This window comes from Haliotis asinina, chromosome 13 (genome assembly GCF_037392515.1).
Source record: "Haliotis asinina isolate JCU_RB_2024 chromosome 13, JCU_Hal_asi_v2, whole genome shotgun sequence".
NCBI lineage: Eukaryota > Metazoa > Mollusca > Gastropoda > Lepetellida > Haliotidae > Haliotis > Haliotis asinina.
Genome location: NC_090292.1, coordinates 39738725 through 39754884, shown reverse-complemented (window position 1 = coordinate 39754884; position 16160 = coordinate 39738725). Strand labels below are relative to the sequence as shown.

Below are 16160 nucleotides of genomic sequence, written 5' to 3'. Positions count from 1 at the left end.
TCCTGTGTCGTGATATTACAAGGACATTGCTAAAAGCTGTAAAACCATACTCACTCACTCTACAAGCTGGATCCTGGTCAGATGGGCGTGTTGATCCATTTTCGTTCAGAAGCAAGCAAACAAGCCAACAAACAAACACCACGACATAATTGTCATTTCATCTAGTGGTGCATAACAAACACCTAGGGCTTTTTTCAGAGCGGCTTAAAATCCAAATTACACCTATGAATACATCCACGAACGCCAATGAAACTACTCATAGACCATTCATAATTGATGGTGGCTAAATACATGTAGAAAACGACCAACATTATACGCCCACCTGGTGGAACCTTCTGCGGATAAAGAATATTAAACAAAGAATATACAGATTAAGGTTTCTCCATGTGGACGTACCTGGACAGGAACTGAGAACAGTTGCTCTTTTACATGGGCTTCTTTCAGTTCGCATACCTAAAGCGTTTGATATCTCTCCCACATGTATTCTAGCAAAGGGCTTTCGATAGGTAAAAGCACTGTGGATGTACAAAACCACGCTAAACATGGTGCCATGCTTTCTAGAAATCATCGACAGGATACAGTTAAGTGTATTTTTTTTCCATTTTCAACTCTTTGTATCAGCTCATGCGACTCTGGTGGGAATAGGGAGAGAAAAGGGCTTCACTTTAGCGGACCAGTTGTCTCAAGATATTGTAACATCACAAAGTAATATTTAGGTAGATGTAATGCTAATCTATATATTTAAACACGAGTCAGGATACATCCACGCGGACCGGACTTTTGTGACACAGTGTCTTTGTTGACAACACATGAAAGGGAGAGCTTGACTTTTTACATGAAATGCTACGCTTTAAGACATTTTTAAGTGAAATATGTAAATATTATCGTAATTATGGATATAAACCCAAATCAGGATGCATTTGTGGGGCTTAAGTTGTTTTGTGACAACCCGGAACAGGTTCGCCCAAACAGAGACTAAACAGTTTTGATTGAGGCTGTGTAGAAAATAGAGACAGACAAGGGTTTCACTTTGTCTGACCAGGTATGTTTATATGTGGCATATTGTGAAATCACAAAGCAATATTCAGGTTGATATAAGATTCAAGATACTTTTGCGAAGTTCAAGTTGCTTTTGACAATCCTGGCCAAGTCGGGCCGAAAGGTGGTTAACCGTTTTTGATTGAGGCTATGTTGGGCATGGAGAGAGTGGGCTTAACTTGTAGGTTCCTTGTATTCTTATCTTCAGTCTAGTGTTCCATTTATGACTGCATGCAATTGAGTATAGTCCTGGCAGGGGTATGTTTATTAATGTTGTTATCAAAACATGGAGATTCATAGTCCAACGCGGGGCTCATTACAGCTTGCAACACGTGAGACCTATAGATTTATACACATACCAGGGTCTGTGTATTTACTACATGAAGTGACCTGTACGTAGATATAATACCATTTAGTCTTTCATGTGTACTAGTAAATATAAGTATTTGCATGCTTACTGTCTATCGGATTTGGGATGGTGTTGTTTTTATGCAAGCATGTAAGGATTGTTGTGTGTGTGAATGTATAGTCTTTTTTATATTTATAAGAAAAGATTGTGAATTAAAATATTTCATTTCATATGCATAATCATGCCCCAGTTGCCTACTGACAATCGCCAATATCCACTTCTCTTTAACATGAACTTCCTGTGGTGATTCAGCATGAGACATTAAAGGTAAGTTAGGGAACCCCAATATCTTAAAAATAGGAAATAAACGAAGTCAAAACACTGTCACTTCCTGCCCATTATCTCTGGATGTCACACGTCACAGGCTAAGAGAAGTAAGCAACCTCCCCACATTGATATATCGAGAAAAACAGCAAGACGTTGTCTTTCCTACGGGAATCTCTGTACGTTAGCATTGTTCTTGTGTGTTAACTATACATTTTCAACCAAACTATTCATTTATGAAGGCAGGAAGTGTATCTACACAAATGCGCTTTAGCACTCTGCAATCCACTTTGAGTAATACCCGGGGGTTCGAACCGGCTCGACTATTCTTTGCAAGATTTATAGGCCATACCAATTTTCTGCATACCAGTTCTATGTTTCTGCATACCAGTATCCGTCTACTGCTAACGGTTACCAACATTATATTTACTGTTTCTACTTCCCTCCAAATTCAACAGACCCATGAATATACATTTTCTCTCGCTCTATACATAGAAAAGAGCACAACCCAGAATAGGCCTTCAGGAACCCATGCTTGCTTCCCACAAAAGGCGACAGCGCGTGTCATAAGGCTCGCCGACATGGTTGCCATATGTCATTGGTTCCAATGCTGATGATCACAAGATGGTCTGGTCCAGACTCACCTACTTACATACCGCTACCACAGAGTGGTGAGTAAAACTCAACACCCGTACTGATCCTGCTGTCCACAATGCGTACTCTATTGCGTATGTAACTGTGCCTGCTGGTTAAACCTTTACGCTGTGTACTCCATACTATTCTCATACTACGTTGACATTTACACAACCTGAAGCCTCATAGTATTAGTCGATGTGTCAGCAGTCTTGATATGTACTGTTTCAGTTAGCCCGATGCAGTTCACTTAATGTATGCGTACTTATATTATGTATTTTGACAGTATCCTAAAACTGGGTTAAAGTGTCTTAGAATTATTGTCCTCCTGAGAGGGTACGTACATTCCAAACCTGTGAAAGTACATCTGCTATTACTGTAAAAGGTTGCAGAGATTCTACAATAGGGCCCTGATACAGTCTAGTGGCAATTTTGATTCCCACATAAAGCCCAATGAGACGTGTGGAAGATATACTCTGGTAGTCAAACAATGTAGGGAAATATCCTAAGCCCATCACCATGCCTCAGCATATTGTAATGGCAGAATCTGATGCCTCAAAGACAGGTTGGATAGGAGTGTCGGATGGTGTTAGTATCAGGGACTATGGACGAGGCGGGAAAAGGGAAAACAAATTAACTTCTTAGAAAGACATGCTGTCATTGTGAAGTGCATGTCCATATTAGGTTGATGCTGGATAACACAACAACTGTGACATATGTGAACAACATGGATGGGATGAAATGATGTTGTAACGCAATTACAGACTGATGTGGCTTTCAGCTGCCCACTTGCCGGGTGCAAGTAGTGTTGAACCGGAAAACTCTCAACCGATGCCGAATTGAAATGAGATACATTAGTTTTCAACTCACTGTGAACAATATATGGCAAACTTAACCGAGACTTATTTGCTTCCCGGTTGAATAACCAACTTAATAGATATGTATCTAGGCACCCTGAGTGCCACTCTTAGGCAGTAGATGCCTTTTCTTTCACGTGGAATGACTCATGTGACTGCATCCTTTGTCCTTGCAGCTTACTGGGCCATGCTCTCCAGACAATTCAATGGGAACAAGCAAAGTGGTGGCCCCACTTTGGAGGACCCAGTTCTGGTTCAGCAGTCCTCAAGAGCTGTCAACAGATTGCCCGGGACAAATAAAGGTCCCTGCTGACACTACTAAACCAACCGGACTGTACTAACTACTGCTGCGTGGGATAAAAGACAGAAAAATCGGAAACAAACATATCTGCAGTGGTGAACAATTTAGTACACAAGTTCTTGAACTAGTAAGAGTGTTATTGAAGTGTTGCCGTGTTGCCGTGTTTGTGATGTTATGTCATTGAGCTAACTAGTTTAGAAGAGGTTTGTTTGTTTAACAGAAATACTCTAGTAATGACTTAAGACATTTCCACCAAGTTACTGTATTTTAGTTATATATGGATGAGAGTATCACTAAGGTAGTTGTTGTAACGTGATCTCTGTTTGAGATCCTCAACTTTTTGTGTTGTGCTTATTCGGTTCTCGGATTAGCCACGAAAATATAATGCTAACTCTAAAAGTCTCACGGAATCCAAATGACGACATAGGTTTGTATCAGATTTTCCGTTAAAACTGATGACTTAGCGCATGCGCACATGTCACAGAATCCTTACATGATAGGTTGGTGGAATTCTAGTCAAACTTCAACTTACAGGTAAGTCTGTGTTAACAACTCAGTGACTCACTCAGACGATTATAAACATATTTAAGTGTCACTGAGGAACATGAACACATCACAAAATACACCGCACAACAGGTTCAAACTTGCAGATATATAGCGTCACACTTCATTTTACACACTCCAGCTTCAGATAAAACCCAAACAGTGTCCAGTTGCAGTAAAACTCTGAAATATTTATTCATTTTCATGGCGGAGAAGAACTGATCTGATTTGATGATGGAGAACAAGTCAGTATTTGTTGAAATGATACAGTGATATCTAATTCAACAGTCAGAGCAGAAACATGGGATCAAAGTCTGGTGTGAGTCAGGGTGGTCGAGTCGAACCTCGTCCGTTCTCGTTTTCCACTCTGTCACTGTTTGTCCATGCTGTCGTACTTGTAGGTATTTACATATAATTAATTTCTATCAAAACAACACCTTGTTGTACGTTATTCATTAAGTAATTGTTATGCAGGCAGTCTGAAACAGAGATCCCCTCACCCCATGCCCCAATTCATGTCATAAACACACCATACAGCCAAAGTCAGTGCACGTTTAGTGTGTCTCTTATCAGCTCAGTCACGACAATACGGGTACGTGGATACACCCAGTCTTATGAAACCACCTTGAATTTACGCTTAATATCAGTGTTTATTTGCTAAAATCAGTCAGTTGGAAACGTCAAAAACTGTAACTTGCGGACTGTCGAATCGCATTGTCTGTTGTTCGTTGTTCAAGTGAACCACTCCTTTTGAGACGCAATGGCGTCAAGATTGACCCAGACTGTTTGTTCGCCAACTATCACGAAGCACACAACCCGCCAGTTGAATTAGACTGAGTAAATAACTGAAGCGGCTCTATATCATATTATATAACATAATTTTCAACATTGTAGGGAACAATGTTGAAATGAAATGAGGATCCCTTTAGAGGTCTAATGTGCTTTGTAGGAGATACTGGAGTACGGTTGGGTTTCGCATGAACTTGACTGGCTTGTACTGGCTTGAGGAAGCATTGGGGTTGAGACTTATGATGAGACGTTTCACTTCCTGGAATGTTCCCCTTTTCATCTGCAACACTTCTGGATGTCTAACACCTCCATAGTCGTGGACCTCCTTATAATCCTCATTGCAGGCCAGAAGACATTCACCCACCTGGAACAACGGATGGAATTTAGCTTTTGTTTCTTCTGGTTTGCTTGTTGGTATGTTCGTTTTAATTACTATCACATACTACACAAGCCATACAGCGATGTTCAACATGTAACGCAATCTGGACCAGTGTGTGAGTTAAGGTTCTAAGTCACATCTGCAATATTTCAGTCATATCGTGATTAAAACAAGTTATAGATTCATAATGATTAATAAACTTAACTTATAAACACCTGTCAACGAAGGATAGTAAAACAACTAGACTATAACAGATGCATAGTTCAATACTAGTAATGGACTTTAAACATTTGGCAGTAACAAACAAACCTATTTAAATTGAAGAAGAGCCCAAGGGAGACCAAAGATCCTGACCCTGAGGAAATCTATCTTGCTTCATAGCATTGCGAAAGGGACTACGTAGTAGGGAACATAATGTGGTTCTGGGACTGTGAGGCAGACTGAACTGCAGGAAGGGCTAGGCAGTAGGGATCGTAATGTGGTTCAGGGACTGGAGGCAGACTAAATTGCAGGAACCGATGGGCCGTAGGAAAAAATAATGTTGTTCAGGGACCGTGAGGCAGATTACATTGCAGGTAGGCTTAGACTACAGGGAAATTAATGTTGTTCATGGACTGTGAAACAGACAACATTGCAGGAAAATGCCAGGCAATAGAGAAAACAATATAGTGCAGGGACTGTGATGCAGACTGCAATGTAGGAAGGGCTAGGCAATAGGGAAATGAATTTGGTTCAGGGACTGAATGCAGACTACATTGCAGGGAGGGCTAGTCAGTGGAGGAAAATAATGTAGTTCAGGGACTGCGAGACAGACTACATTGCAGAAAGGTGTAGGCAGTAGGGAGCATAATGTGGTTCAGGGACTGAAGGAAGACTACATTGCAGGGAAGGCTAGTCAGTGGGGAAAGAACTCTGGTTCAGGGACTGCGAGATAGACTCCACCGAAGTAAGGTCTAGGCAGTGGGGAAAATATTGTGGTTCAGGGACTGTAAGACAAATTCGATTGCAGGAAGGGCTTTGCAAAAGTGAAAATATTGTGGTTCAGGGACTGTGAGACAGACTACATTGCAGGAAGGGTCAGGCTATAGTGAAAATAATGTTATTCAGGGACCATGAAGCAGACTACATTGCTGGAAGTTGCCAAGCAGTAGGGCTAATGATTTGGTTCAGGGACTGTGGGGCAGACAACTCATGTTTGAATGTTACAATTGTGCTCGGCATACTAAGTATTTTAATATGTTTTAGTGGGACGGGACAATGTTATACACATTGGGCACAGCCTCGTGTGTAACGTGATTTCAGTAAAAGTATACTGACTCAAACACTCGTACTCACTTTACGATTTGATGCAAGGCAAACAAACAACTAGATATTTGTAGAATCATACGAGGATGCGAGCAACTGCCGACATAATTATTAGACCCATGTGGGTTAGTTAGTGACTTACCATGTTCTTCTGTTCTTCCGTGATGATGATGTCTTCATCCATCTCCAGGAACACGTAGTAGAAGCATGTCGTGGGAACACTACCTGGAACCAGTCGGGATGTGCCAAGGAAGTAGGTATATACAACAGTATATCACAGGAGCATTAGTGATAAAGCATTATTTGCATTCTTTGACACAACCATTGTTACATTATCTGCATTCTTTGACACAACCATTGTTACATTATCTGCATTCTTTGACACAACCATTGTTACATTATCTGCATTCTTTGACACAACCATTGTTACATTATCTGCATTCTTTGACACAACCATTGTTACATTATCTGCATTCTTTGACACAACCATTGTTACATTATCTGCATTCTTAACACAACAAATATGTCTCCTTACTATACCAAGAAGAACACGGGCCTATATCATCATACTATTATCCAGTCGTGATAATTTATGTATATAGCGCCGACTTCTACTTGGCATTTTGATTTTCCATCGATGATAGGATGCTAATATCAACGACACTTCCTATGATCAGTCTCAACACTCTAGGAATCACACCACACTCGCAGCCGCATGTTGATGTGTCTTTCCCGTCTTAAGGGGTACCAATTCACACCTGGTTGCATTGTGACACTTGGTGACAGTACTTCGTCAAAGTTTACTGCACGTTGCTATACCATCAACTAGGTGTTTGCAGGAATTCATGTGGACACCATCTGATCATGTACCGCCGGATTCGTGGGTTCTTTTATGTACACAAGGTCGTGTACTTCACGCTAGAGATTGTGACAACACTGAAAGAGTCTGCACACAACTTGACGCAAAGATTTTTACACCCGGTCTCAGGTGGGTTTGATCCCGGAGAACACTTGACTACATCTAGTCTAGCATGAGATGCCCTGCCGAAGACCTCATAGAGCCCTGTTGAAAGGTTCTACTGAATGCTGAGCCCAAGGATGTAATTCAGTCCTTCGGAGAAACCAGTCTATACAAGGGGACAGTCGTGTCTGTTATTTCTTACTTTTTTCCGAAACTACCATTTTAACTATTATATTCTTACCTGAGAGACTTATGCAATTCGGACCAAATCCTCAGATAATATTGTTCCGATTATCTCCTATCACAACATATTTTCGCTAGAATATTACAGACAATAGCAGTAAACTGTCCCAGAACATTGCGGACCGATGTTTAACTGTGGCAGAAAATGAGGATAGTTATTGACAGTGATGTTTTTGATGTTTTTGAAAATAGTTTATCTCAACTCTCCATTGCTAGGGCAACAGTTTATTGCCATGTAAGTTTTGATAACGTTTCAACATTTTTTTGACGTCTGCGTCTAAACCATTCCGCCCGTTACTGTTATTGCTGAAGACAACTCCGAATTTATATTGAAAGAAAGGATTAACTTTGTGAAAATAATTCTTAATGTCCACTTACCATTCATTTTAGCAATTATTATGTTTTCAGTGGCCATGTAATCCTCGATTTTAGATTTCAGTTTCAGCTGAGTCATTTTCATGGCTTCCTCAAACACCTGTACGGGATACTTGTCAACATTCGCACTGAGACATTCTCCAGTTCTGAAATAAGCACAACGGTATAAATAAAAGGCAGAGTTATTGTTAGCCATTGGCTAATTAGCTAATTTCGACATCGCGTTGCATTAGTTAATAAATCAGTACCACTTTTCAGTACAACTCTCAAATAACTTGTAGTCCGCCCCGCTGACTTGGGTGACACCTGCCATCGTATCCCAGATGTGTAGATTGATTGATGTTCATGATGTTTATCATTGGATTGTCTTGTTCAGACAGCCGCCGCCAGTCGATTTACAGACCTCCGACATATATCTGGAATATTGCTGAGTGCAGCGTAACTCACCCATGCTCCTTCACAGTTGTACAACTGTAGTGTCACGTGATTAATGTCAATATTTATATGTTTTACATTTAGTCCAGACAATGGCATAACTTTTCGGTACATGTAGTTCAGGTTATGCGCTCATTGTAGTGCAATTTTGCTGCGTGCGGCGTAAAACAACAAACCAAACCTCAAATGAATTATGTTTTCATTCGCTCGAATTGTGACAGTCATGGCACTAGTCATTATAGTTTCGGTACTCAGACGTGTGGCTGAAGTCGTCAATCTGTTTGGTGGTTCTTTAACACCACAGTCAGCAATATTCCAGCAAGACGGCACAATCGAGTGACTGACAATATCCTCATCGATAGTTGGGACGCACATCAACCTAGTCAGCGATCCCTGTTTTAACTGAAGAGCGTTTCTAAAGACTCGTGCTTACTCACATCTTGAAAATATGATGTCTAAATTTCCTTAGACGTGTACCCCGATTTGACATTAAATCTTTCCCTCACTCACACAACAGAAGAGTGACATAGCTCAATATTTACTCAGTTTGAATGGGAACCACGGAAAATGAGATGAAGGTGCAGACCTTCTGAATTCCATTTCAAAATAACACACACGTCGACATCACGCACACGTACACACGCACACGTTGACATCACACACACGTACACACGCACACGTTGACATCACACACACGTACACACATATCTACCTCTGACAAAACCTGTACTTGGGTGCTGTCTCGTTGAAGCCTACGATCTCCACCAGGTCATGACTTCTGTACCTGTACAGTCCCAGTGTCGTGGTGACCACGATCTCATATTTCTTCCCGGCTTCTACCTTGAATATAGGTAAGACCTCTTAAAATATGAACATCGCAACTGCAACAAACACAGACGTAACGTAACCCGCAACAACAAATACATTCGGAATGTATGGAAACTTGAAACAATGCAAACTATTTCTGTTGTATCAGATTAAGGACAACTGGTTGAGAAAATATGACAAAATAAGGAAAACACAGACACAAAAAAGAACAAATGAATAAAAAAACATAAAACCCAAACAATCGAACAAATAGAAGAAAAACATCTTCCACAAGAAAAATAATAACAAAATAGACTCGGATCAACCTGTCTAACCCTCGTCAAAATACTGTGGTGAAAAATTTCCTGCATTAGAATTAAAAAAAATGATTTCGCTTTCGTGCCTGTAATTAAGATGTCAACTAAAACACACACTAAAACACACACCCTCTTCACTAAGCATACAACGTATGTGTTTGCCAAATTCACCTAGAAGATCCGATTTAGCTAAAATTGCAAACCTTCAGCAGCACATGCTAGTTGAAAGACCCGACTAATGAGACTGGGAAGTCAAGTTTGTTTACTTGCTTGACACATACAATCGTATTCCGGTCGATGCCGGGATGGTAGGTCGATGCTCATTATGCTGATCACTGGATTGTATGGTTCAAACCCGACTATTTACAGACGGCCAGCATTAAGCTAGAACACTGCTGATTGCAGGGTTAAAGAAAACATAAATACAATCAATATCCTTACCTCAGTCGCCAGAACCGTATCTGGTTGTTTCTCCTCCACATGTTCTTCTGGTATAAACTCGTAGAAGTTTGCCTGTGGGAGAATCGTGTACTCCACGTCTAAACTGTCATCTGGCACGTTCACAGACACGCCGAAGACGGCCTCGGAGGCAATGTGTAAGGAGGAACACACTGGAATACTCCCTATGTACTTTTGACGCAGCATCTCCGCCTGGAAGCAGAACACTTTGTGAGCGAGTGAGTTTAGTTTTACGCCGCACTCAGTAATATTCCAGCTACATGGCGACGGTCTGTAAATAGTTTAGTCTGGACCAGACAATCCAGTCATCAACATCATGAATCCGATCCCGTTTGTCGCCTCTTAAGACAAGTATAGGGTGCTGAAGACCTATTCTACCCCTGACCTTCACGGTTCCTGAACACTTTGTGTAGGATACAACATGAGCCGCGGGCATCATTGAAAATTAAGCCCGTGCTACTTGTCTTGCCAGGAACACAGGGCTCATATTCAATTTGTTCGATTCGCCGTGTGGTACTCTATCCCTTAAACATAGGTGTCAATGGTATGTCATATATTCTAAAGGTGAGAAAATAAAAACAAACAAACAAAAAAAAAAAAAAAAATCGGCAATAGTACAATTTCAAAATTGTTTTTAATCTGAAACTGGTATATTCTTCACATCTAAAAGAACTTTTAAAGGAGAACAGTATGCACATTATTTCGAATGGTATGTGGACACATGTTATCTATTTGGTTTAGCGTTTCAGCTCTGTGACAGGTGACATGACGCATCTGTAGGTATAACTGACCGGTATGGGCTATGACTTCACTGCAAAAGCTGTAAACAATACACATGCCTGTCATCTTGTGTCACGTTTTACCTTCATCTGATTAGCCAATATATTATTTTGCATCACAGATTATAACCAATTGTGTATATCTTGTGTATTTTTTTCCGAGTCGTATGTTACTTACTGCATGTTGATATGATCCTGTTGCTGTATATTTCAGTAAGGTACATGATGCCCACATTCTTTGTACAATGTTCTCACATCCATCCTTCAACACCTCCCTCACGATGGCTGCCTGTTCAGGATCCGGGGTGATGTACGCCTGGAGCTCCTCACGTATGTCATCACTGATAGTTAGGTCAGCGGACAACGTCCCCTCTTCAATTTCGTCACATAACCGTTCTGCATTCTCTTCAATGATACGGAAGAAGTTGAGGGCAATAGTTGATGTCATAAACTGCATGTAGTTCACATCTAGGTCTTTCAGACCAAAGAATGCATGGACATAGAGACAGTCGTCTTCCTTCTCGATCCTGTAGACAGGTGACGGACTGACAGCTAATGGACTGATGGGATAAGCAGAGGAGGAAGCAGGGCCCATGAACACGCCTGGTCGTACTGTTCTGGGTGCATCTATCATTCTCACATCAAGCCATCGTTTCAGTGTATGTTGACCGGGGATATCGTACATTGCTGCTCGCGCCGTTTGTCCTGTGACAGTAAATGCGTTGAGAAACAGTCGAGTGTTTCTGGGAATAATCTTGCTCTTGCCGGAGGTGGTACCGGAGGTGACTACGAAGAAGTCTGGAGTTCCAGGGAAGAGAACGTCACTTGTTCCGTCGAGAGACACTTTGACGTATTCCTCGTAATGTTCATACTCTGTTAACTGGTGCTGACTCCGGAATTCTGATATTGTCTTCATATTGGAAAAGTTGTGATCTCTCCCATAGATTGTATTAGAACAATTATGAAGTATATTTCTCAAAGTTGATTCTTGCCATGATTGTGTATGTTTCAGAATGTTGTGGAAGGCTTTTCTTGCTTTCGATACAGCTTTCACGTGATTGGTTTGAAAGATGTAATGCTTGTACAATGACTTGATAGAATGGTTTCTAGATGGGGAGAGACTTGCAACATGGAGGAAGGTATATGAAGTCACCAGCATCAGCAACCCAGCAAGGATCTCTGAGGATATAAAATATGAAAGCTATCAAACCATGCGGAGTTTTTGTACTACATTTGAATTAATATCAAGAAGCATATGCTGTGAAAGCGTCAGCCAAACAATAATCATAATAATAGTAATAATAACAGTCCACTTATCAGGCTCATTACTCCATGCCCAATGCACGCTCGAAGCGCCCAAACAATCTGACGCCATACTTTTGAATGCAAAGTCAGCTTTACTAAATATGCAACTGACAGTTACTTGAAAATTTAAAGAAAATTATACCATGATCAAACGTTAATGCACTACAGCTTCTTTCGTGCCCGTGAAGATCAGGATTAAAATTTGTCGTATATACATATATATATATATATATATACAACGTGATCATGAACGACGTGAGTGAGCGGAGCTATATGGCGGCGGTGTGTAAAAAAATATCGAGCGTGGACGCGACTGGGAACCGATGACATGTGGCAACCAAGTCATCAAGCCTGATCACCCGATCAGTTTAGTCGTCTTTTATACCAAGCACGGGTTGCTGAAGGCCTATTGTACCCCGGACCTGAACGAAGTAGCTATGCTAGCAAACTTGCATATTCACAATGTCTCTTGCCGGATGGGAATGGACCTTCCATGTGTGTCCCTTTCGTAACCATCAAGCAATTTCAAGCAATTTCCATGTATATCATGTAAAGAATGCACTCTCACTAATACACTAGAATAATGCCAATGTGACGTAAAGCCCAACTCAACTCAAAACACAGAGTCTTTTCTACTAACCAACTGCTAGAAGGAAGAGATCAATTCCTGTATATTTACATCCTCCAGTGTGAGAAACGAGCAGCCTGCCGAGTCCACGGTAAAGCATGCCGCCCCCGACGAGGAACAAGCCCCCACCAGACACACTAAGTACGACCGTCCAGTTCATCTTGTCGGCGATAATGTCTCTTTACACACGAATAGGACACATGTCGTTCCACGCTCTGCATCCCACAATACAATTTATATCACTGTGTCAGCCCCCCCCCCCCCCCCCCTCCCCCCCTTTCACTGCACAAAATGACTGTATTACCTGAATGTTCTAAAGATCGTAAATATATGTGTTAAATATACGGACATTCAGCTCTGTATTTACATGTGTTTCACGGGTCTGCAAATGCGGACATTCTTTGCTTGTGTTTTCTAGCATGTGTTATAAACGTTAGTGTTGTGAATGAAGGAAATGGATTTCAGTACCCTTGAGACAATAAGGGTTGTCATATATTAAAACACACGAAATATTTGGTAATGCCTAAATGTAATGTTGCAAATTTGACACTAGATTACCATGTGTGTCAGTGGCTCGCTTATATAATTGTAACATGGGTCACGTTAGCGCGCCTGACCACGCCATAATGTACTGAGGTCTTTAGAAACACATGGCAACCTGATACCCATGACTGAGCACCCACAATTTAAAGGGCTACATATACTATCAATGTGTGCGCCTTTCTGCGACGATACAAAATGATTTGCTTAGAAGCTACCTTAGTCATAGGAAACACGCTGCAGTAGTTATTGTTTACATGTCAAATTATAAACCTGTTCTAGCTGGAGTCCCTCAGGGCTCAGTTTTAAGACCTCTATTATTCCTTGTTTACATCAATGATTTTACTTATGGAATAAAGAGCAATATAAAACTTATTGCTGATGATACTTCCATATATGTATGTATGTATGTATGTGTGTGTGTGCGTGTGTGTGTATGTATGTATATATGTATAGACCTCAAATTCTCACCTACTATACGGAACAGTGACCCAGAACATATAACAGATGGGGCTGATAAGTGGGAAGTGACATTTAGTCCTATCAAAACGGAAGCCATGTTATTATCGACTTAAACCAATGTTTGTCCTAAATTACCTCCCCGAATCAATGGTGTTCTTATACCTGAGGTAACTGATCATGGACACCTAGGGCTGTGTTTTCAGGTAGATGGGAAATGGCACAAACGTATTGATTATCTTGTCCGTAAAGAGAGCCCACTAATTAACTGATTGAGTAGTCTAAAATATTATGTTAAAGAGAAGGACGTTTGAAATTATGTACACTTGTTTTTGTTATTTTCTTCTTACCCATATTTAACTACTTCGAGAAAATCTGGGTTAATTGTTACAAAGGACAAGTAAAGATGCTAGAAAACCCACACATGAATGCTCTTCCAACAATGTAGGGGGCAGTCGGGGGAACCAGTTATGAAAAACTTTAAAATATTAAGATTAGAAATATTGATTCCTTCCCTGGGTTTAAGCAATCGATTTCAACAGAAATCAAGTTTTCTTCAAATTTTAGATACCTTGCGAAGTTACCACGTTATCTATCTTAGGCTAGGTTGTAGTGACTTAAAAGCAAACTTATTTGACATATTCCTGATTGATTGATGATCTCACCTGTTCATGTGGCCATAACAAAGAAGATGCTACTTATACCTTCTGTCACGTCCCCGTCATGCCCAGTTTACACTTGACAAATATGCATAATTGCTAATCACCTCAACATACATACTGTAATTTACAACAATGACGATTCAACCCCTTTAGACAAAGAAAACATTATACAATCCGTTCAAAATTACATAACTGAATCTAAGCGTTTTACAGAATCCAAGAAATAACCTATGCGTACAAAAGGCATGGCATTTGGTATTTTGCTCTTTATTTCATTTTAGTTTGTTTGTGACTCATTGATTAATATTTTAATGTCTGCTCCATTGAATTTTGTCAAGATGTAATATGTACTTTTTGCGCAGAAGCAGCTATATAGGTCTTATGGTCTGTTTGCTAATCCATTTTTCCTTTATAGCAAGTGAGGGTATATGGGAATACAAATGTAAACATTAATGGATATAGCATTTAGTTTAAAGATTTGTTAAAATCCCTCCACATCTGCTCAATTAAACGGAAACGAGTTGAATTCTGTGATACTTATAAACATACATGTACTTTGATTCATTTACAACCTCCAAAACAAAGAAAAACGTGTTTGAAGTAGAACTAAATATGTTCGTCCTCGGGCCAATATGTTTTTCGCCCACGGGCGAGATATTTTTAAATCGCTCTAAGTCAAAATGAGTTGAAATGTGTACCGATATACTAAAAAATGTACTTCCGTTCAACGTCCAAAACATGGAGAAACATGTATTTTGAGTAAAAGTAAATATTCCATGGGGTAAAATGTTTTTTTCACTCCTGCACGAGCTTTTTAATATCACTCTCAGTTAGCAGAATTAAGTCAAAATGAGTTGAAATGTGTGCCGATATACTAAAACATGTACTTCCGTTCAACGTCCAAAACATGGAGAAACATGTATTTTGAGTAAAAGTAAATATTCCATGGGGTAAAATGTTTTTTTCACTCCTGCGCGAGCTTTTTAATATCACTCTCAGTTAGCGGAATTAAGTCAAAATGAGTTGAATTTCCTGTCGTGATACTTATAAACATACTATCATTCACTTACAACTTGCAAAACATGGAAAAACGTTTATTTTGAGTGAAAGAAAATATTCTCGTCCATGGGCAAAAATGTTTTTCGGACATGGGTGAGATAACATTTTGAGTTTTCGAAATGTTTTTTTTTCATTCTTTCATCCTTTGCACATAATCATAACAGCTCAAATACAACCACTCAAATACACGCGTACCGCATAGATAACCCTATACTGTACATCAACACAACCAATCATGTTTATCTGTAATGTTTCAACTTTTAACAGATACTATCTGAGACTCTTCTTCAGACTCCCGTCAACCCCGTTTTAATCATTTTATCAATTGCAAGAAGGCTGGGATACATGCTTTGAAGAATAGTATGATGAATTAATGAATGTATTTAGCTACTAATGTTCAATATTTTATATTTGAAACATATGTGGTCAGTTTTTATTCTAAAATCACTGCCGCTATGTTTAATTGCATGTATAATGACAAGTATTCATCCTCATGTGTTACAATTCAGCTTTAACCACTTTGGAGCACAGATTGTCAGCCTTGCCTTAATTTATTAAGGTTCTAAATGGCCAAAGACGTATGCCATGAACTACTAACATTTACTTACATAGT

At 40.0% G+C, this 16160-nt stretch overlaps 1 protein-coding gene across 1 annotated transcript; it reads right to left on the bottom strand.

Moving 5' to 3' along the window:
- Positions 1-4215: 4215 nt before the first annotated feature.
- Positions 4216-13029, bottom strand: LOC137260249 (uncharacterized). Its single transcript, XM_067797944.1, has 7 exons — positions 12840-13029; positions 11073-12073; positions 10098-10307; positions 9245-9372; positions 8101-8243; positions 6661-6743; positions 4216-5198 (listed from the first exon to the last, which is right to left on the bottom strand). Exons 1-7 carry the CDS (start codon positions 12985-12987, stop codon positions 4971-4973), a joined length of 1941 nt encoding a protein of 646 aa, XP_067654045.1. The 5' UTR covers positions 12988-13029; the 3' UTR covers positions 4216-4970.
- Positions 13030-16160: the final 3131 nt, after the last annotated feature.